We start from the raw sequence: 24,751 nt of genomic DNA on the forward strand, positions 1-24,751 counted from the left end.
TATGACAATAATACAAGACAGACATCCATTCGCTGGGTTATTACCACCTGGTTACAACTTTCTATATAGTCTCCTTCTAGGTTCAAATCTTTCTATTAACCTTAAAATCAGTTCATGCATTTGTGCAAGAAGATGATGAAATCCCTTTCAATGAAATCAAAATTAGCTTTTGCCAAACGCAGAGCAATACTTACCCATTTTCCTTTGTCTCCTTGAAGTTTGCTGAAGTACAGCTTTAACTCCCGGACTGTCACACTGTAGCTTGCTAATACTCCCAGCATATCAACTAGGAGATCTAAGGGAAGTGAGTTATAAGACTTATATTAATGCCCAACATTTTATTTTACCAATGAAAACAGTTAATGAAAAAGTTTGTTTCAATTAAACCCTACCAGAGTTACTTCCTATCCAAGGGCCATTTAAGAAGTCATACCTGCAATCATATTGTCAGTCTTATCAATCCTCTGAAGTACGTGCTCAATGAGACCCACTTCTGTGCAAATTTGGAGATTTCGTATACTCTTCTTCAGGATGGCTGTAAACATACTCCATACCTCAGCCTGGCAAGTGACATCACACTTATCCAACAAGTCCACCATGCAAGTAATACTCTCTCCTTCTTGTATAATAAAATTCATTTCCAGATCAAAGTGACCTCCTACAAGCTTCAATTTAAAAAGAACAAATATTAGTATTTTTTTTCTCTCTACAAGAATTATCTATTTAAAGTTTACAATATTCAATAGGGGCACCTCTTCCTTGGAGGCTACATGCTAAGGATATGAGCGGACACTACTAGAAAGTTTAGATTAGACTGGACAATTGATTAACTAACTAGCTAACAATACAACTCCACACATGCCTACTCAGAAGTAAGTCCTACTGAGCTCAATGGCACTTATTTCCAGGTAAGTGTGTATAGGATTGCTACCTGAACCAGTACATTTCACTTTAACAATCTACCAACAGGTATCAATGTATGTAAGAAGCCCATGTTGAAATAAGAAATAAAAGTTATGATCCTGGTTGTTTTATTTTTTTCCTAGGATTTTGCAACATATTTATAGTTGGCGTTCTTCTTACCAATTTATTTCCAAAGATTAAATATATTACTAACCCATGCTAGTCCCTCATAGTACGAACGTATACGTATATACTCAGAAATAAGCCCTACTGAGTTCACTAGGACTTACTCCCAATTAAGTGCATTTAAGAATTGTAGTTTCTGTCCTGGACACTATGCTCCCAACCAAAGAAAGGTAATCACACTAAAGTTCCAGTTAAATGGATAGGACAAACTACTTACTCTATCCACAACTTAACTTGTCCTGCTGATTTCAATGAGACATAAAAATGACTAAGACTGTAATCCTATGCACACTTACCTGAGAGCAAGTCCCACTGAGCAAGTAAACATACATAGGGCTGCACAGTACATTGCTCTTGACAGAGAAAGACAGGCTCTTTCCTGTAACTGTAATCCTTTCAGTGGTCATATCTGCGCCTGTGCAGAGCTCCATTCCAGAAACTTCTATAACTAGACTAGACAGGAACCCTATCCTCACACACACACACCCATAACATGCTCAAGTAGTGTGATTCCTGCTCAATTCAACACAGCAGCTATGAAAACAAAAGCTAAGAGGAAACGCAGGCATAAAAGCACCTGCAGCAGGGTATGACAGTGGGTTGTGTGACTGTACAAATGACCACTCAAAGAAGTACAGTTACATGTAAGCAATCTGTCTTTCTTCTTCATGGCCTTTGTGCAGTCCCACACATGGTTAGAGAAGCAAGCTTACTTAGTGGATGAAGGACCGGTGTTAAGAAGCCAATGAGCTGAGCATGGCTGTCCTAAGGAAGCACCAGCCTGGGCCTGGATATCTAACCAATAGTGACAGATGAATATTGTAGATGCTGCAACAGCTCTAAAGCAGTGAGCTCAGATCGCTGTGGTACTGGGAGCTTTGTCAGCTGGCAGCATACACAGACAGTGGAGGCAGTCCAGCAAGATAAGCACTGTGCAGAGACTGCCTGTACCTTCTAGGGACCCTCATAGCAGAGAGAAAGCTTTGCAGTCTGTCTTAAGTACCCAGTTCAGATAGAACACCATAGGAACAAACACCCAAGGCATGGAAGGAGAATTCTAGTGGAATTAGGGAGGAAAATCAGGAGGTGAATGTCCTAGCTAAGGCAAAATGGGGACTGCACTTTTGGGAGAAAAGAAATGTCTAGCCTCAGGACCTCTTTCTCCCTATGCAGGAGCAGGAATGGTGGGTCATGCCAAAGTGTGCAGAACTCTCTCGCTCTACAGGCAGAAACAATTGCCAACAGAAATAAGACCTTTCAGGACAGAAGCTGAAGAGAGCATGTGGCAGGTGGCTCAAAGACAGACTTTGTTAGCTGTGCAAAAACAGACATACTTCAAGAAGAGGTGGATGGTGAGACAGCATGTGTGTATACAGGTTAAACAGACCTTTCATGAAGTATTGAGGGCTTCTGAACTGAAACTCAATCCAGATAAGAATGAGACACCATTAGTGGGTTGTTCTTCTGACTGGATGGAGGGTGTTCAGCCTGTTCTGGATGGGGTTGTAAGTTCATAGCTTGGGGATTCACCTGGAATCATCACCGACACTTAAGGCTTAGATGGCTTCAGCAGCACAGAGTGCCTTCTACCAGCTTCAGCTGGTGGCCCAGCTATACCCCTATCTTTACAGGGATAGCCTGGCTTCAGTAGTGTATACTCCAGTAATCTCCAAGCTCCAAGTTATATTACTGCAAGGCACTCCATATGGGGCTGCCCTTGAAGATGGTTTGGAAGCTGCAGCATTTGCAAAATGCAGTGGCCAGATTTATAGCAGGGACCAGAAGGTCTGAGTATGTAACACCGATTCTGTCCCAATTGCACTGGCAGCCTTTATGTCTCCAAGCCCAATTCAAGGTGCTGGTCTTGACCTATAAGCCTTATACAGACCAGCAACGCAACACCTGACAGAGCGCCTCTCCCAATATGAACCTGCCCGGATACCACAATCAACATCCAAGGCCCTCCTCCAAGTGCATCCTCTGAGGGAGGCTCTGAAGGTGGCAACAAGGGAGGGGGCCTTCTCGGTGGTGGCCCCAACTGTGGAATACTCTCCCCAGTAAGGTCCCCCTGTTGCCAACACTGTCACTGTTCCAATGCCAGGTTAAGATTTTCCTCTGCGCCCAGGCATTTGACAGCACATGATGGGGCATTTTAGTTTTTTTATCAGGTCCTGGTAGTTTTATTGTCAATTGTTTTAACTTGTTTTTAAGCTGTTTAAAATTTATAAATGTTAAAGGGTTTATTATATGTTTTAGGATGCTGTGAACCTCCCAGACAGCTTTGGCTATTGGGCAGTATAGAAATGTAATAAATGGAATGAAATTTTACTACTGAATGGGGAAAAGCAGACCTTCATCTGGACTTCTATAACCTCAGCCTGATAGCACGGCTCATCAGGCAGCAGAACCTTTCTCTAGCACTATCGCGAAGGTCTTTCAGGTGACCCTGCAGCAAGCATCACAACAATATTTCACTTTGCTTTGTAGAATGCCTGGGTGGACAATATACAGGTCACTTGAAGGACCTTGAGAAGTGCATCAGCATTGCGACCCATGGCTGTCTGGTCCACCAAGAGTTAAGAATTATGTAATGTCCTCAGTCCTGAGCAATCATAGTGACTCTCAACGTGAGAAGTGGGATTGGGGAGGAACATATGGAATGGTTCTATCCTGCTCCACCCCTGTTCTACTGCAATATAGTCTGCATCACCTATTCTCATCTGTGGTGAGGACATCCACCAAGAGGATTCCCTGACAGTACAGCAGACTCACTGCCCATGTCACTAGTGATTATTCATGGGAACACTGGGTGACACAGCTCAGCAGGTCTGCCAAGACATTGCTTTCCCTACAAGATGAATGGTGATAAACATCACTCTGTGCAGGACACCCCCCCCCCCAACATTTCAATACTAGGGCATAGCAAGGTGTGAGACCTCATTCCCCTTGTTTAAGTAGTAAAGAATGGCTATGTTGTCTGTGACAACCTGTTACGATGTAGAAAGTATACATATAGTTTTATTCCTCAAAGTAGCCCAACGCATTTCAGTCCTGCACCATATATTTTGGGCCTTCTTCAGGGGTTAAAACTGAAAAAAAAAATGCCTGCAGAGATCTCTGAAAGATATGTCTCCAAGATAAATCATGTGACTGGATTTGTCGTGGAGACATATCTTTTCAGAGATATCTGCAGGCCATTTTTTAAAAAAATTAACCACTGAAGGTGGTCCAAAATATATGGTGCAGCGCCAAAACACATTGGGCTACTTCAAAGAATAAAACTATAATTTTTTCTCTACATCTTGAGACTTTGTTTCTTTTTTCCAATGGGTTATTTTGGATGTTCTCCAGTTTCATCTGACTATCACAACCTGTAATGAACCTGTTAGTGCAAAGCACAAAGCAAGTGCAGTGAACTATAGTAGAATGATGATATGGACGCCTTCATGTGTGCTCCCCAACCCCATTGCGATGCATCAGTCATCACAGTGACTGGAGGGACCGGTGGGGAGAAGCTGAACCTTTAAAGCAAGTGGTGAAGATGTATCCACCACTTCAGTGATTATTCTGTTCCTGGAGGCAAGGAGAATGTTGGAGAAATTCCAGATAAACAAGTGTTGCAGCAATCTCATAGGCAACATTGGCGAATTTGATCAACTTTACCAAAGTCTGCTACCTGAAGTGTCTTTTCTTGCAGGAGAGCAGGAAGCTGTAAGGCCCTGTTTCATCTGGCTTGCCCTAGCAAATGTGAGGTAATGCTTACACAGGATTCATACACGTGACTCTGTCCCAAAGGAGACAGAGATCACAAGTGTCTGATGGTGGTAACTTGCTTCTCCAAGAAAAGCACTCACGGGGGAAAGCAGTCTGTAAGGCTCAGGCCCAGGAGGGCCACCCCAAAGGCAAATGACTGAAGTGTCAACAGCAAATAAAAAAGCAAACTGACAGTAAAAGATGGACAAGACAGAAAAAGAGAACTAACTAACAAAAAGGGTCGAAAAAAACCCAAACTGGTTTGTGAGTGTTTTTCTTTCCCCCACAAAGTTCCCTGAAGTTACTGCTGCGGTGGTGAGAAGAGAATTGAGTGGGAAGGCAGGAGCCATGCCCCAGCACATGTGCTTGGAAAAGGAGAGTGGGGTTCCCACTAAAACTCTAGACTAACTATAGAAGTTTCTGGAATGGAGCTCTGCTCAGGCACAAAACCCATATGTGGAACTGCACACGGATGACGAAGACGAACTATGGTTGCAACTTGGCTTCCTATGCATTAGATCCCTTAACCTGTTTCCACTGACCAATTCTACCAACTGTCTCCAATCCATAATTGCCCTTGCACCCATACTCCTGGCTTGCTTAGCTATGTTCCTTAATATGGCATTTGCTTTTCCTTAAACTGATGAGGATGAATTGTGTCTCAGTCCTGAGGCAACCTGCTAGCTAGTCTGATGATAGGGGTTTTCACACCAGGGCTCTATTTAATTCAATGAATGACACCCACTGGGTATAGGAGGTTAGTGGAAGCAGAAACTGATCAGATCAGATTTTTCATTAAGAAATATATTCAGGCGGATATAAGATTCACCCAAACAGTCACTCTTCCTTGCTTTTCCATGAATCCTAGCAGCTCCCACTCATTATTCAAGGTCTGAAGTGTTGAAGAGAAATATATAAGTTGGGAAGCATGTTTTTCAGCATTCTTAACATAAATCAACAACGATGTCAAACACCTCAAGATTAGAAAGCTATAGTGAGTGTATCAGATTTCTAAAGAGAATATACAAATAAGGGAAACAGATAAAAAATACTACTTTAAAAATATATCTGTTTATTTATTTTTTTTACCCTTATCTCAAGAAGGAAGAATTACACAGATAACAGCTTGTGAAAAAGGTCTTTCTCCAGTCTCTGTGTTTGTGGTGATGGAGGACTGCTTGCAAGTCAATGGAAATGGAATATGGTTCTCAGGCTTCTTTGACCTAGTGTGTTTTAAAGCTGGTGGTGGTGCAGGTTTCCTAGCAGAGATGGCCACTAGGATCACGTAACTGCTTTCAGCCACAATTTAAGGTTATTTTTAACCTATAAATCCTAGGAGGGCTCACACTAAATCTAAAGGGACTATGTTTGCTATCTCCCGTTGTAATGCCAGGATCAGAGAGCAACTTCCTGGCTGATATATCATCTGCCACAAGTGATAACCAAGTAACCCAAGATTTCTGGCTAGCCCTTACAGTTCGATATAGGCATCAGTAGCAGTCAAGCACTTCGTTCAAAAGAAAGGCATGCTCAAATGCAAAAAAACCCTGCCAACATCTTGAAAGCAACTATTGTAGAATCAAATGACATATGAATTTATGGTTATGAACCAATGGTTGAATTAGTCAACTTTTGTGCTAATGCCAAGCTCAATGTAAAGTTATTAGAAAAATATCCCAGGCTCACTAGCTTTTTAAAGTTTATTTCTATTAGTTAATGCATTTTGTTCTAACTGACCATCAACTACCATGCCAACACCTTATGGCCATACATTTTGCTGTTAACTAAAGTGACCTCACCTTCACCTCAATTCTCTGCCACACATCTTTCACTTTTGGCTACATGTACCATTGTCAGTAACCACCCATCCAAGAAGTTGACATATTAGTTTTCCTATCTAATCTGCAAAACACAAATAATTCACTAACCATTAGAAGTAGTACATTCCTAAAGACCAGACACTAGGTTTAAATCTCTCTCATTTAACTGTTTTATGAAATTACTTTAAGAAAATATGGGAAACAGTTACATGCAATTTGTAGTGAATTTGATATACTGTTAATATGCAAACATATTATAGATGCACATAAGTGCACACATCTACGGTATGTCACATTAACCCTTTCTAATGGCAATTTGAAGCTGATCAACCTTCAAGACACAAATTTGCTGGCAAAGACAGGGACCACATAATCCAGGTCCGTACGCTGGCTAGTTATTATCGGAGCTGCAGTAATGGCTGTGCACAGCAAAATGTAATCTCATGAAATGTCACAGTAAGTTATGAATATCTGAGCAGCCTAATGCACCTTACTAGCCATGAAGTGTGAGAATGTAATCTTATTACCTTTTTTATGGTTGTATTTTTTGAATAATGTAGCCTTTGAACTGATGTATAGTCTTTCCCTGCACTTTAGCATGATTTGGTCTCCCGTGTCATGCAGTTCATTTTTCAGAACTCCCCAATTCAATGTATTTTAAGTCTTAGGCTCAACTTCATAAACAATCTTTATAACAACCCACTGGGTGACATAATATTTTCTCTCTCTAGATTGTGGTATAATGTGAAAGCATACAGCAATGATTTTAAAGCAACACATTTGAAGCATTCAAATACATCTTCATAAGTTTTACATTTCATTTTAATATTTGCTTTGGCCATTTGTAAATTTAAGTAAGTCATAAATATATCAATATCTGGAAGAAGCAATGACAACCTTTTGTAGTTGACATTTGTGGATTACAGATCTCAATCTTAATTCTACCCCCTCCAACATCTTTAGCATCCAATGTACTGTTTTTTCTACACTTAATATGGTATCTGTGAAAAATTATTTTAATGTTTTCCAGAATTAGCCAAGAGAAAGAGTCCATTACTATCTGCATAATAAAATACCAGTCATGTGATTTCAAAAGAGACCACAGACATTTTCTTTTATGGCACATTAATACAACACCATTTGGTTCATTTGTTGTGAGCCTAAAGGATGGCTTGAAACTGTCATTCCACATATACTGATTTGGAAGTACATTCCATTAAAATCATGATTAGGAGAATCAGCATGCTCATTCTCAAGTAATGCCATTTTGTAAATAGGCATAAGAATACCCATTTAGTTGCCTTTAGTATTACAGTTCCAGGAAGGAAAATTGAGAAACAACAGCATTTGTGTCTTACTTTCCTTCAATGCATACACAGTGTTCAATTATCAAGCAATGTATCCAGAAGCAAAACGAAACATACATTGTTTAAAAAAATGTTTTTGAAGAGCTACCAGGTGACATTCTAGAGACTTTTGCTTGACTTTAATAAAATATACATAATGATTTTCTAAATACAAAACTTCCCAAAATACTTTTACACAGGTGCGAGTAATGCACACTGTCAAACTTCACCTTGAAACTAGAACAAACAAGGTTGTGTAAGGCTGTTTGGTACTGAGGATTGTGTATTGCTATACACATGATAGGTCTGTAACTACAAGATATATCTGAGAGTCAGCTGGTCTCTCATGTCAGGTTTAAATGTAGGAAGATGACAAGCATTTCAGAGTATATGGTATCTACATACAGACACATACTACGATAAATGTCAGTCTCTGAAAGTTGACTGTTATTGGTAAATATAACCTTACTAATTATTCTGAAAATCTAGTCACATACTGCAGGCTGTTTGGAGTCTTATCCAAAGTTATATGTACAACTCTAGCTGATAACCAGCAGTAGTTTGCAGTTAAAAACAAAAAAGTGATACGCAGACTAATATTTTCTTCCTGGTTTGATTTAGACTTGAAAGGCAAACTATGGATTGGGAGTATGCAAATGAACCAAGTCATCACATTAACCTGGTGCGCATGGCATGACAACCCAGCTTGGGTCATCACCCATGGGTTGTTGTGGTGTTCGAACCTTTTGCAGTTTCCACAGGGTGGTATGTTTTTTTTAATGAACAACCCACCCACCCCCCAAGAACCCGTGGCTTGTTGTTGCGTTGTTCAGGGTGGCTTATTTTCAGGGTGGATTGTCATGACATCGAAACCCAGTGCAGCGGCTTCAGTGTGGCTTGTTGGAAACAGCTACTGAGGTGCTCAGCAAGAGTGGTGAAAAACCCTGCCACTCTCGTGATCTTGCTAGTGCCACCACCATCTTCCCTCATCCCTTGTCAGTGCCCTCCAGCTCGTGCTCCTATACATCAAGAAGAAATGACACTGGAGAGTGCCCTGAACACATTTGCAACCCTCTTGTTCAATATTATTTTTTTCACTCTTGTGCAAGTGCACCATTGGGAAAGTCTGCTGCTAGAAAATTTGCCTGATTTCCCCTCTGCCATGAAATTCGCATTTTTTAGTGATCTGCCTCACTGCCCTGCCCTGAAATTATGGTAACTTTCCCCTCAGCTTTACTGCTCTGCCATGAAATTTGCATATTTTTAGAGATCTGCTGCCTCACTGCTCTGCCATGAAATTTGTGTGATTTCCTCCTCAGCGTTGACTGCTCTGCCATGAAATCTGCATATTTTTAACAATCTGCCTCACTGCTCTGTAACCCATATGTATATCTCACAGCTAACAACAGAGACCAGTGTAGGGAGGCAACAAGCACAAAGGGGGAGCTGAAAGCGGTTGGCAGCTCCATGAGAGAAGGAACTTTAGGGGTGGGTGTTATTATTTCAATAGTACATGAAGCAGCCTTTAAAAAAGGGTGATCACTAGCAAGGGAAGCCCTAAATGGGAGGATGAAATTGACAAGGATATTGACAAAAGTAGGATATTGGTATGCTGGGCTCAATAGCAGACACGTGGTCTTGTGCTCTTGCACAGGACTTTTGAAAAACAAAAAAAAATAAAAGGTTGAGAATGTGTTACCATGTTCATAAGTGCTCAGCAAATTAATTTCATTTGCTGATCTGATGCAGTGTGTGTGTGTGTGTGGGGGGGGATTTCCATTAGGAGCTGGCAACCCCAGTGGTCCAATTGCAGAAAGGGTGCTGATGTAGGGACTGAGGAAATGAGGAGTTCTGCCGCAAAGGCCCTTGGGATACATGCCAGGAGCTAGCAGGAGGACTGAGAGGGGAAACAAGCCACAACAAGCCGCAGAATGCCTGACTGTCGCTCGAGTCAGCAAGCGAACCTATGGTGGCTTATTTTCAAAGTAGCTGTCATGTGTGGATAGTCCTTCCCCCTTCGCAATCAACACCACAAGGAGACAAAGCTTCAGGCTGTCACTACTTTATCTTGCTAGGAACTGGCCTCTTTACAAATGTAGATTCCAGGAAACTCTCAGACTGCCTCAGGCCCCTAAAACACTAATCTGAGATTCCTAATTAGAGGAGACAAACTGGGGGGGGGGGGTAAAGAAGTTGCCTACAGTTTTGGGGTGCACCTCTCACAGCCAGACTTGCTTTGCAGTGATGCCCCTCCCTCCTAGGTTGGTTTCCAAGGGTGGCTATCCTGGCAAAGCTTCTGAGCCCTGCCCCTAACTTTTCCCACTTGGCTTTGTGACATACCCCTCTTCCTCCTTCCCTTCAGAAACTTGAGTTCTGACGGTGGAGGGAGGGGGCAGTGACTCAGTCTGGGCCATTAGTCTGTCAAGGTCTTCTGAGGAATCTCTCCCAGCATCTTGGCTCACTAGGGAGGGCTCCTCCCCCAGTCTCTGATTTGGCTGCTCCAACTCTGTTTCAGGAGTCGGGGCTGTCAGACATCTCAGTGCACTGGGACTCATCTCTGACAGTAGCTTAGCATGATTTTCTCCCTCCCTCTCTCCCTCAAGATTCCTTCCCTCCATCATGCTTTACCATTTCTTCTCTCATTTACAATTTACTGACAAACCAGTTTTCCATACAATGAAAATGGGCAAACCTAATTTGTAAGGACTCTACGGTTTGCAAAATCAGTTTTTCCAGTTCAGCTATAAGACCAAACTATGTTCAAGCTTAAACACAGAAAGAAGAAGGGAAATCAGAACATACAAGCACAAGAAGGGGAGGGAGTGTGAGACAGTGTTCGTTCATGCAGTGTCAAATCATGGCTTGGTGTTATATGTTTTAAACACAAAACAGGCATCTGATGAAGTGGACTCTGGCCCAAAAAGTTTGTCATAATAAATGTGTTAGTTTTTAAGACACCACAAGACACTGTTGGTTTTGCTATAACAGGTTAACACACCCACCTATGTGGAAGTTGGATTAAAGATAGGTGTTACTGCATGAGTGGAAGGCAGCACCCCAAAGCCCATTGATTCCCCCACATGCCCATATCACACAGTGATCTTTAAGAGCAGCTTTTCAGAAGGTGCATCGGGCTGCAGTACAGAAGAGGCAGTATGAATTCCCTGCTACATGAAGAGAGTTCCACTCACATATCTTAAAATCCACACCAGGGAATCTCCATTATAACCTTTTCCCCTATTAACTGAAGCTGTGTCATTCAGATAAATGATAAATTAAAGGTGCAATCCTATGCCTGTTTAGACAGAAAAAAATCCTACAACTCCCAGCATGCCCCAACCAGCCATGGTTGTCTGGGGCATGCTGGGAGTTGTAGGACGTTTTTCTGTCTAAAAATGCATAGGCTTGCACCCTAAGAGTTTTAAAAGAGGGACACCAAGAGTATCAGATATAGAGATATGAAGGCCTGGAGGAAAAACCCTGAAAAATTTGGGGGGGGTGGGGGAGAGTTCCCCCTACTTTTTTTCCAAAGACTGTTTTTGGTTTTTTACGAAAAACTAAATAGCTTTGGATTATGAAATAGTTTCTTTTAGAATTTAAGGCAAGTTATTCATATATTGTTATGAAGCCTTTATTCCTCCACCCCCAAATGATTTCTAAAAACTATGTAATGTAAAGACTTCTAGAGGAGGACTAGAGATGTAAAATGAAGCCATGGGGGAAAAATTTAATCCTCTCTGTAAGATTTTCAGCATAGTTAATTTCTTCCATTTCTTATTACGATTATAGATCCTATGTATCTTTTACTGAAACATTTTGGCATGGTCCAAATTATGCTCAGTTTTCCAGAATGTGAATAGAGTCTCCATATCATAATATCGAAGAAAACATACATTCTTGACAGTTCGGGTTCTGTTCTACAGAGCCCTGTGTTTCTAGGCTTGTCTTCCTCTGCCTTCAGTTCTTCCTGCTCCTTCTGTCTTCTAGGATGATTCAGATGTTTCAGGGACTGCTTGCTGAAGTTCTCTCTGGTTAGACATAAACTAGGAACCTAAAATATTTTATGTATAACTTGGTTTGCTCATAAACTTATTCATGTTTGGTATATTAAAATTTTAAAGTATCATTTATTCAGACAGTAATTATAATTTACTAACTGAGCTTACTTTTTCATTTTCAAATGTAACAATATATAACTTTAGGAACACAAAAGGCTGCTCTATGTTCCTCAAGCAGCCTTCCTCAACCGGGTGCCCTACAGATGTTTTGGACTACAATGCCCAGCATTCCTGCAGACTGGCCATCCTGCCTGTGTCTGATAGTCCAGGAGCTGAAGTCCAAAATATCTGGAGAGCACCCAGTTAGGAAAGGTTGTACTAAAGCAACAAGGTGGCTTTTGATCTGTAAGGAGTGCTAAAAAGGGGGGGGGAGCATTGCTTATTTTTCCATTTCCTCCCAAATTTCCATTTTTCCCCCAGGAAAAAAAAACTGGAAAAAAAAACAGTATTTTCCATGGCTTTAAAATTTCTGGAAATTTTATATCTCTAATCAAAAAACATGCCACAATAAGCAAAATAGGACCTATCACGGTGGATGGTTTTCCACTCCAGTTTCTAAAAATATTGCTTTCCAACTCTGGAATAAATTGATGATGAAACAAATCCCTCTGCTGCATAAATGCAAAACTAAACATAGAGGAACTTACACTCCATATCATAAATACAAACTTAACGCTATAACTGAACGGCTGTACAAGAACATTGGTGGACAGCCACACAGGAAGACAGGAAGTGTAACTGGGTTTTTAAACTTACATTCGTTTTCATGTGCACACTGCACATGTAAACAAGATCATAACACAAGCATCTTTATTCCTGATCAACTGAGTTATACTGAAAAATCTGCATATGGGGGAAAAGAAGGTTCAATTTTCTCTTGAGAATTTCTAGGGTGTCTTAAAAATAGTTGTGTATAATCCATGACACCTCACTCATTATGAGGCCCAACTCTTACATCATTTCATGACAGATGGAGAACAAGCAAATAAATCTTGTACTAAATTTCATTACAAAGCTTGAGAATTTGACCACTACTTTTTCTGTAAAGTTATTGATCAATAACTAGAAATCAGCCAGGCTATCCAATACTGCAGAAAAGGACAAGAAGCAAACAACTTGATACAGCACAATATCAGTGTTGAACTCAACACATAATGCTAAACTTTTACAATTAACATTGGGACATAACCACACTTTATTGTCTCTGTTGAGGTTGCTGATGCAGTAATATTTGCATTGATCACTGGAATATTAACATCCAAATGTTCATATATCACTTACAGAACTGAGCCCAAAATCACACCTACCTTAATTTGAGGCAATTCTAGGCTTAAAATCCAACATTACATTGAAATATAAAAACAAATTCATTATCCTTGTATTCAAATTTCTATCTTTAACTGCTCTATGTGTAAAATCAGCTCTTAGAAAATAACCAACTTTTAACCTTAGTTTAATCCAGACATAAGTACATAAAGGCAAAATTCTAGCTTAAAGTCATATGCAAAGTATGTGTCTTTCTATAGGAAATGAGTTTTCCAAAATCCATTACATCATAGATTCATACATGAGCACTGAAAGCCAATAAATCACCTAAACCGTGACACAGAGGCTCCTTTAAAATTTGCATTTACCTATAGTAAATACTGCCATGTTCTTTAATAGCTTGCTAGTGCAATCTTGGCAAACTACTGATTTATGGTTGTGACATATTTTCAAAATCAGAAATCCATCACTGTATGACATCTACTAGAAAGTCAGTTCAAGTTGCATTTACTCTAAATTTCAACTCTATGTAATACAGAAGTCAAATAGCAAAAAACTACCATATTGCTCATTTTCTTTTCCTTACTATTCAACTCACTCTAGGGATATATGATAGCTATTTGTTAATACACCTATGTCAATTTACAGGACTATTCTCAACATTTCATTATCAGCCTAATAATGCAGAAAAGAAAATATAGCAAAAAGAAGCCCATAGAAATCAACGGCAATGAAAGCTGAAGACATCCCTATAACAAAAAAAAGTTCAAAAGCAAACAGTAGATATCATCTCAAAACAACTACGGCAATCTTTTCTTTTAGCAACTTTTCTAAGGGGGAAACAACTACATGTTTACCTAAACTAACCCTCAAAAATACTATTAAACAGAAATAAGAATATTCTCAAGCTTATATACAAAGTCTAGCTGCAGACTAACTGAAGTGATTTTACTGATCATCAGAAAATTCAAGGTACAACAAATCAGAAGTGCTTATCTTAGTTGTATCATGTTAAGATACAGTTTTATGATTAAAAATGTCATTCTATTGTAAATAGTGAACTAATGATAGAATTACTTTTAAAACTTCATTTTTTCCTTTTTCTTTTTTGAAGAAATGCATATTCCTACTGCAAGTTTCCCCTTATCTTGGTTTCTCAGATAAGACTTATCACAACACATTTTTCCTTCTATAATGTTTGTAGTGAGGGTTGCCCATTTATAGCAATGGCTTCTTTCAGTCATTGTTGAACCATCCTGTTCTCTATTGTGAATGAAGTGCCACTATCTTCTTATCTCTGCGTATGCTTCAACATTCCAGGCTTTCAAAAACCATGTACGCAAGATGCCTATTTCTGCAAGGTGCATGACAACAACTGGCACACAATACAATAATTGAGCAGGGACTTCTCAGCTATGTAGTGATACATAGTTCCTATGCTTAGTATCACCCCTTCCATCAATACACTACTCAAGACACTACTGCATCTTTCTCCTTATCAATGTCGTGAAAGTCCTGCACACCGAGAAGTGATAGGAAGACAGACTTAAATGAAACCGTGAAGGACCATATACACTCGTCACCACAAATGCTTATCTCACAGTAGGTTGCATTCGGTTTTGTGGGTGACAAGTTGCTCAGGTCTGCTTCACATGTATCTATATAACTGAATTGGAAGTGTCACAATCCGCTGCTTCATGATCTCAAAAATATTAAACACCATTATTAGAATGCCAACTCTTCAACTCGTTTACTAGCCTGTATTCTTTACTATTGACATTTTATTACCATATGAGACATCAGTAACTCTGTGTAGACATGTGTGGTTTCCTAACGTGTTTTTGTACAATGCCACCCAATCAGATGCTATTTACTAGGAAACAGACATGTATTTTACTGCATACTTATTTAAATTTCATGCATTTGTTATCCAAATATCTTGCAGGGAATTAAGACAGAACATGTGTGTGTGTGGTTACTTATAGCTAACTGGAGAAAAGACAGTTTGCCTAGGTTTGCTTATTTTTTAAGATATACTGCTGATTTTAATTACCTTATTGAAATACAGTTGTAAATAACCAATATTGGGTGGCTCAGATTTCAACGCACAATTTTCATAAATTAAATAAATAGAATAAAGCAGGTTTGTGTGATGCTTAATACATTTTGCACTATATAACAGCAAAATGGATGCACAGCAGGGTCTTGGGTGATCTCAGAGAACGGGCAGATTCATATGAAGGCAGCCCTTTAGGTATTGTGATCCTAAGTCATTTAAGGCTTAAAACGTAACAGCAAAACCTTACGTTGTGCTCAGAAATGGGCCAGTACCAGTGTAGCTGGTACAGTTGGGGACCATGTTACTCCCATTGGTACTCAATGGGAGTAACATGGTCCCCAATCCTAGCACTGGTCAGAACTCATAGCAGCATTTCTGCACCAGCTGAAATTTCTTAAAAGTCTTCAAGGGCAGCCCCACGTAAAGCATGCTACAGTAATCCAGTCAAGTTGTAATTGTGGCATACATGACTGTGTCCAGTCCTACTCTCTCCAACAACAAACCAGCCAAAGCTGAGAAAAAAACTCTCCTGGTCATGGCTGCCACCTGGGCATCCAGGACCACTCTGAAGCTATGGAGATTCAAACTTGTTTGCCACAATCCAGCCCATGAATAACCTCAGACTGCTGCGGGAAAGAGCGGAGGACAGGAAGGCCTGGCATGCTATGGTCCATGGGGTCACGAAGAGTCGGACACAACTTAACGACTGAACAACAACAACGGTTCAGGACTCCAACAGTGAGGACATAAAGAACGGTGTGTTATCTGCATACTGCTAACAGCCAATTATACAAAATGAATTCTCAAAGGTGCATGTTGGGATTTGGTTTGTTTTGGTTAGAACTTAACATTTGTTTTAATTTTGTTTTTACAGGAGGAAAAAAAACATTGTTAGGAAAAACTGTAGCTGTAATATTTAAAAATTAAGAACAGCGACATCCCAAGCACACTTGCCAGACCTTGTTTCCTATATAAAACAAGTCTGCTTAATCCGTAAAGGACACAGTAATGGTTATTACTGGGTTGTTTTTTTTAATTTCTAAGCAGGATTACACCACAGGAACATAGCTTAATTTAGCATACTGTTCTAACATTAACGCACGACCAGAGGCAAGATTAAGGACACGCCACTAACAGCAGACTGTTCAGTGGAAAGTACTCCACTAAGTGCAAAATAAAAGATGGCACACCACAGGAAAGGAAATGTAAAATTTAATAATTCTGAATCAAGAGGCAGCACAGTAGCCTTAGGTTACATTGCAACACTTTTTTTTTTTAATTGTTGGTGGGGTGGGTTTTGGGGGGATTTTGTTGTGTTTTTAGGGTGGGTAGCCTGCCTGATAGGCGGGAGCGAGGGGGCATGTGTCCACCTGATGGAGGCAGTGGGGGGAGTGTTGGGAGCCAGAACGTACCGAGGCTGGGCGGCAGGCGCTGGTGGAGCGCTAGGGGCAGGCCATGCCAGGTAAGGGGAACAAGGGAGAGATGCGTAATATCTGTCCCCTGTTCCGGGCCTGTCCAGAGCCAAAGGATGGCTGGAGGAGGCATGACTCCATCTTCTGGCTTTCGTTTGCTGCTCTGCAATGCCAGGTCTGTTACCCAGAAAACATCCCTCACCCATGACATGATCCTGGATGAGGCTGCAGACCTGGCACATTTTATGGAGACCTGACTGGCTGAAGCTGCTGCTCCAACTCTTGCGGCCATGTGTCCAGCTGGATTTTCATATGCACAGCAGCCGAGGGCTGGGGATCGGGAAGGGGGAATGGCTGTTAACTACTGAGAGTCCTTGGTCTTCACCAGACCCCCTCTCTGGGAGACCAAGGTTGCTGAGTGCATGTACTGGAGGTTGGGCCCGAAGGGCAGTCTGGGGATTCTGTTTGTGAACCGCCCACCCCACTGCACGACTGACTCCCTGGACGAGGTGCTTGAGGTGGTCTCTGATGTGCGTGTGCAGTCCCCTAATTTATTGGTGTTGGGGGACGTCATCGTACATTCAGAGGCCATCCTCAAAGGAGCACCTTGGGACTTCATGGAGACCATGGCTTCCTGGGAGCTGCACCCTATTCCAACTGGGCCCACCCATGTAGCCGGTCATGCACTAGACCTTGTGTTTGTTTCTGGAGAAGCGGGGAGTGATCTGGAAGTTGGGGGTATATCCACCACCCCCTTGTCATGGTCAGATCACTATCTGGTGACGGTGGACTTCTCGGTTCCACAACCCCTCCGCAGGGGTGGAGGACCCATTAAAATGGCCTGCCCCAGGCAACTTATGGATCCAAATGTATTCCTGAATGTGCTTGGGGACTCTCTGGAGCACGCCAATGACCACTCAGTCGAGACCCTGATGGGTGGCTGGAATGCCGCAATCATTGGGGCATTAGATCGGGTGGCTCTGAAACGCCCTCTCCCCCTGAACAGGGCTCGGGCTGCACCATGGTTCAATCCGCAGTTATGAGCTCTGAAACAGGAGGTGAGACGGCTAGAGCGCTGGTGGCAGAAGTCTCGCTCCAAAGATGATCAGACACAGGCTAGAGCTGTATCTTCAGCCTATCATGTGGCGGCGAAGGCAGCAAAAGAGGAATATTATGCTGCCTCCATCGCGTCCACAGAGTGCTGTCCCAGGGGGCTGTTCCAAGTGGTCGGGAGCCTGGTCAGTCCAGTGGCTCCGGAACCGCTGGAGCATTCTAAGGCCTCCTGTGAGGCCTTGGCAAGGCACTTTGTGGATAAAATTGATCAGATTAGGAGTGTTACTCCGTGCGCTGTGGATACAGTTAGTGAGCAAGAGGCAGTCTGTGGCAAACCAGTTTTGTGGGATCGGTTCCAGCTTCTTCCTTCTGATGAAGTGGACAAGTGCTTTCATCTGAAAGGCCGACTACCTGCTTACTTGCTCCTTGCCCATCTTGGCTCATTATGGGCTGCAGAGAGAGATTGGGTGAGGGGATCTGGGCAGTGGTGAACACCTCCCTTGAGGAGGGAGTGATTCCATCAGCCCTCAAGGAGGCAGTGATAAGACCACTCTTAAAGAAGCCCTCCTTGGATCCACAGGTTCTGAACAACTTTCGCCCAGTCTCCAATCTGCCATTTTTGGGCAAGGTGATTGAGCGGGTGGTGGCGATGCAGTTGAAGGCACATTTGGAAGAAGCCGATTATCAAGATCCATTTCTGTCAGGCTTCAGGCCTGGGCATGGGACAGAAACAGCCTTGGTCGCCTTGGTGGATGATATGAGGAGGGCTCTGGATAGGGGCGAATGCTCCTTCCTTGTTCTCCTCAACCTCTCAGCAGCTTTTGATACCGTTGACCACGGTATCCTCCTGGACCGCCTGGAGGGGTTGAGCATTGGAGATACCGTATTGCAGTGGTTCTGGTCCTTCCTCTCCAGCAGGTACCAGAGGGTAGTACTGGGAGAGGAGGTTTCGGACCCGTGGCCACTCCCTTGTGGGGTGCCACAGGGTTCCATCCTCTCCTCGATGCTAATTAACATCTATGTGAAGCCGCTGGGGGCTATCATCAGGAGGTTTGGGGTGCAGTGTCATCAATATGTGGATGACATGCAGCTCTAACTCTTGTTCAAATCTTCACCAAGGTTGGCCATAGAATCCCTGTCCAAATGTCTGGAGACGGTGAGTGGCTGGATGGGGAGGAATAAGCTGCAGCTGAACCCTGACAAGGCTGAGGTACTTTTGGTGGGAGACAAGAGGAGGTTGGGGGATGTTGACCTGGTGTTGAATGGGGTACGGCTACCCTTGAAAGACCACATCCGCAGCCTGGGGGTCATTTTAGACTCCCAGCTGTCCATGGAGGCTCAGGTGTCAGCTGTGAGCCGGACAGCGCTGTACCAACTCCATCTGATACAGCAGCTGCGCCCCTACCTTCCCGACCATCGGCTCCCATCAGTACTACATGCCCTGGTCTCCTCTCGTTTAGACTACTGTAATGCGCTCTATGTGGGGTTGCCCTTGAAGACAGTTCGGAAGCTGCAGCTGGTACAGAACGTGGCGGCTTGCCTGATTAAAGGCAGCCGCCGGTGAGATCACATCACTCCAGTGCTGAAGGAGTTGCACTGGTTACCAGTTGTTTTCCAGGCCAAATTCAAGGTGTTGGTTTTGACCTTTAAAACCCTATATGGTTCTGGCCCAGTCTATCTTAAGGAGCGCCTCCAGCAACATCAGACAGGCCACTTAACAAGATCAGCCTTGGATGGCCTTCCCTCTGTCCCATCAGCCAGGACAGCTAGGCTGGTGAGGACGAGAGAGAGGGCCTTCTTTGTGGTGGCCCCACTCTGTGGAACTCCCTCCCTAGGGAACTCCACCATGCCCCCTCTTTAATGAGCTTCCGCCACGCATTAAAAATGTGGTTGTTCAGGCAGGCATTTGGGGTAGGTTAGGGTATTTTTAGAAATATGATGTTTTTAATGTAGAATTTTATTGTTTTAAACTGTTTTATTGATGTACATCGCCCAGAGTAGCTGGGTGACCAGCCAGATGGGTGATTGATTGATTGAATAAATAAATAAATAACACAGTATACTGACTAGGCAGGAAGGTTGTAGCCTCAGCTGTAATAGTTATTAAGATTATGGTGTGGGGAAAGCAAGCTTGATATTTCTCTCTCCCTATCCCGCTCTCTCTCTCTCTCTCTCGCGCGCGCACTCTCTCTCTCTCTCTCGCGCGCACTCTCTCTCTCTCTCTCTCTCTCTCGCGCGGGCTCTCTCTCTCTCTCTCTCGCGCGGGCTCTCTCTCTCTCTCTCACACACACACACACACCTGTTTACATTACAGCTTTCCAATGTTTTGGCCTAACTTCCATCATCCTTGACCAGTGGGCATGCTGACTGAGGTTAATAGAAGTTTAGAACATCTGGAGGGACCCAGGTTGGGGAAGGCTTTAATAGAAACGCCTTAGGTATGCACACTGCACTGTAGATGAGTGCATAGCATAAAGGTTTGGTAACCTTTCCCTTCAATTGAAACATAAATATTCCCATCATCTGATGCTCACAACACAGATTTAAAGCTCCAGTTTACTTGCTTAAATTTTTAAATTTACATCTCCTCAAAACTTCTTTTCAAATCTTAACCACAATGTAAATTTTCAGAGTTGGTTTAAAGTCAGTTGCTTCTTTAAATATTTATTATTTATTTTATTCCATGCCATTGCCACCACCCCATCCTTTAACAGGTTCCCAGTGTGGCTTGTTGTTGCATAAAGTTAAAATGAATAACCTTTCTATAATGCACCCAAACTGAGTTCATTCAGACTTTTTGGTAGTATAGCCTAATAGGTCCACTTCCTTACTAACACTGCTACTGGGTATCCCAAACGTACATGTTATAATGCATTTTCGCAGAGGCTTGCATACTCGGTAAGTCTAGCACGTAACTTAATAATGGTCCTCTACCTGAAAAGCTACTCCACACCCCACCTGTTGTTTTTGTAATTGCTTTGAGAAATAAAAATGTTTTTCATGGGGATTCTTATGGGTTCATCAATGATGGCCTCATTCAGTTCACCAAAACCCTGCAAGCTAGTGGACATCCCACCAGATTCCATATCTAGCTACACAGCAGATGCAGGGAACTACATACTTCAGAGTCCATGCGGAAGGAAATGTAAAGTGGACACAAAAAGCCCTATGCTACATCCTCCCTTTTTCCAGAGGTACATGTGGGAAAGTCAGTGCTGCAGGCTGACCGCTCACTACTGCACAAACTACTGTAGCTTGGGCAACATCCTATGCCAATGTGCCAAAAATTGAAAGAAATTTTAATAGAAAAATGATCATAACAGTATCGTACTAAGTAGAAAACTGAAGGAGAAAAATGATCATTACAATATCTTACTAAGGAGTAATTAGAATATGTCTTCAGGGAAAACATAAGAATGTAACGTTTTCATTACAGGTCACTGTAAAACAAATACTCTAGTCCACAAAGCTTATTCCATAATATATTTACTAGTATTTAAGATCATTTGCTGTTTTTGCTACAACAGACTAACACAACTATCCCTCATGTAAATGACCTTGGCCCAAGTTACACACTTATGTGACAAAAGTTCCATGTAAAAAGGAGGGAAGGAGCAACACCCTAAGTGTATCATGCCATATAATGAATTGCATGGATCAATTTGTACGGTTGGCTTTTGGGACAATCTCATTTTAGAACAAGATCAGATAATCTTCAGAGCTATTCCATTTTATGGTAGAGCAGGAATAGTTCTGTATAATTGGATCTTAAGGATTGCAGCCTTAAGATCCAGTATATGGAGATCTTCTCAGCACTTGTACCATTTTTGAGCAATCTTGTTATCAATCAATGACTTTGTATTTTCATTAAAATCTAGGCAGATATACATGTGGAAAGAGGTATTTATCGATACGCCAAAATAAACATAATCAGTAGATTTTTCTAATGATTAATCATGTTTAGAAAATATATACAACAGTTTCATCATGTTTAGAAAATATATACAACAGAAAGTGCTTTATACACCAAGTAAAAGCATCACCCTGTTCCCTCTGAAGACCTGCCCTGGATGGTTGAGGACATTGTGGGATGTGGTGCAGGGTGCAGTACTGGGATGTTGAACAGGGGGAAATTGGGTGCGTCACCTTAATCCTCACAAGCAACTTTGGTGACAGACTCGATCTTGGGGGAGCTGGGGGTGGTGACAACTGACAGGAAGCTCTGGTGTGGGCTGGTCCATGATGTCACGAAGAGTCGGAAGCAACTGAACGAATAAACAACAACAAAAGGGAGCAGTGGGAGAAAAGGGGGATCCCTTTTCTTCCACTCTAGATACAAGCATGCAGAGGCTTCAGATCAGCCCAATAAAAGTTTTTTAAAGCATATCTTGCTGCTAATTGAACATACTTACCTTTCTTCAGTCTAATTTCTTTCATCACTATTGGTAGCCAGGAATGGATTGGGGGCGGGGGGGAGAAGCATTGTGAGTTCCATTCAGTTCTGGTACCCAAAATACATTCCTGGGTTCAGAATGCTTTAATTCTAAGTGTATGTCTTTGGCCCCTGGCTACAGCTAGTGGATCTTCCAATTCTAGTAAAAATCAAAGTAGATCCCACTAGTCTTAAGTCTGCCCTCTCCCCCATTTTAAAGTATTCGCTCTACCCCGTGAACTTAGTGCCATCTGCAAATCTGATGAGCATCCCCTTTGCTTCTTTGTCCAAGTCAGTTATAAAAATGTTGAACACCACTGGGACCAGGACAAAACCTGCGGCACCCTCTTGTAACTCTTCTCTAGGTTGGTGAGGAGCTATTGATGAGCAAGCTTTGAATATGGTCCATCTACCAATCCGCCTAACAGCAGCATTGTGTAGTCCACATTCCCCAGCTTGCCAGGAAATCAAGATATACTATGTCCACAGTGATCCTCTGATCTATCAAGCTAGCACTAGCAAAAAAACAGGATTAGGTTAGTCTGGATTAATTCATTCATGAGAAAGCCATGATTCACGGGTTCCCAATGCAGCACCCGCGGGGACCTCCGATGGCACCTGGGAAGGGATCCCCAACATGGTGCCTGTGGGCATTTAATTTTTTTTCCCATTTTGTTAATATACGTACATGGATTTGTATGAAATACATACAACTTTCTAGCAATTACACATGTGCGTCAACAAAAGTGGACCAAATATCCAAATAAGTATTCATTTGAAGGTGATGTCTATATGCCACCCATTCAAATATTGAATGCACTGTAAGGTCCTCAATCCATTGGATTATGGGAGGTGAGTGTTTATCCTTCCAATGTTGTAAAAAGGGTGCAGAGAATCCATTGACACTGAACATTTGTTAATTTCCACGAAGCAGGTACATAATTTAAAAGAGCATCATCAGTGAATATTAAAGACTGTTCCAGTACAGAATATACCTCTGTAATAATCTACTCCCAAAAAGAAGCAACTACTGGACACTGCCAAAACATATTTTTTAAAGAAGCATTAGCTGTATTGAACTGCCAACAATTAGCCAAATTAGACAATATCTTATTAAAGAGACATTGCGGTGGTCATCTCTTAATAGACGCGAAACAAAAGTTTTTGCTTAATTAGATGCAGCCTGAGACCCATTACGTGACAGGTAGACACCAAAGCAATGATCCACTGATTAGGCATTTTGTGGTGGTGCCTAGAGCAGTTTCTTGAATTCCCAAATGTGCCCACGGCTGCAAAAAGGCTGGGGACCCCTGACATACTGGCTCGTTATAATTACAGTGTTATTTTCCTAAATGCTCACAGACTGGCTGCTTAATTGTCTGTTCTAAAACTTTTCCATATATTGATGTCAAACTGGCTGGTTGGTAGATGCCAAGGTCCTCTTTTTATATGCTGTCTAATATTATTTTGCTCAGGTCTTATAGTATAATCCACAATGACTCAGCAATACTTTCTAATTAAGTTATAGTAACAATACTGATATGGCATTAATGTTAAAATAGTTTCAATTAACATTATTTACTAATGCATTATTGTACTTACTTAACTATTTATTCAGCCACACTTTCCTATCTGTTTAGAACAATAATATAAAATAGCTGGATACCACACAGTTAAACGATGTCTTAAATGATGTTCTGTTATTAACCTAGAAATGCAACTTTTATGAGCTTAAAGTGAAACTAGTTCTCTCTGCCTTAAGCTAAAATGATTCAGTGCATATAATTATACATCTTACAACATGTCTACTACATAAAAAGCAAAAGGGATGAGCACCATCTAATGGACACTGGAGGTAATGTGATGAAAAGAAAATGTCTTTGAAAGTCTCCTCGATTCAGATGTGGAAGTCTCCAAAATGCCTGAACACTTATACAGTCTATGCTGTCTGACCTCTTAACCACTTTTTGATCATTTATAAGAATCATGTGACAGTATAAAGCTTCTCTACCATTAAGATACATATATACTGGTAAACAGAGTTTAACATTTAGTAATGTAAGCCATATAAGAAATGCTGCTTAGTGTTCAAAATTTTAAAAATGCAATTCTACTATGCACACTTACTTAGAAGTAAAAGTCATTAAATGCAATGTTTGAGGAGGTGGCCTACTCAGGCTGTATTCTAAGCACACTTTCTTGGAAGTAAATCTCATAGAACACAGTGGGACTTACTTCCAAATAAATATACATAAAATTACTCATTTAAAAGGAAAAAGTACAAATATAACATGGAAGATGCAACTTAACATTGCTATCAAATAAGATTTTTTTTGCCTTAATTGTTATCAAATGTACTTTGTTTACAGATGAAATCATTCCAAAGCTTGCTTTTTCACAATATTCTTAATTTTGTACCAATATGATCCAATGTAGAAATATTGACTAACCTGCCTGCATCAA

General features: G+C 41.6%; 1 protein-coding gene across 5 annotated transcripts in view; it reads right to left on the minus strand.

Moving 5' to 3' along the window:
• LRBA (LPS responsive beige-like anchor protein) overlaps positions 1-24,751 on the minus strand; it is a 518,402-nt gene that overhangs the window by 464,818 nt on the left and 28,833 nt on the right. For all 5 annotated transcript variants that reach the window (XM_084856247.1, XM_084856246.1, XM_084856243.1 and 2 more), the window contains exons 3-4: positions 434-665; positions 195-295 (exon numbers count right to left, since the gene is read on the minus strand). In XM_084856247.1, coding sequence (XP_084712373.1) covers positions 195-295; positions 434-665 — 333 coding nt within the window. The remainder of the gene's footprint in view (positions 1-194; positions 296-433; positions 666-24,751) is intronic.

This window comes from Heloderma suspectum, chromosome 5 (genome assembly GCF_057233095.1).
Source record: "Heloderma suspectum isolate Gila_16-S chromosome 5, 16-S_ref, whole genome shotgun sequence".
NCBI classification, from domain to species: Eukaryota; Metazoa; Chordata; class Lepidosauria; order Squamata; family Helodermatidae; genus Heloderma; species Heloderma suspectum.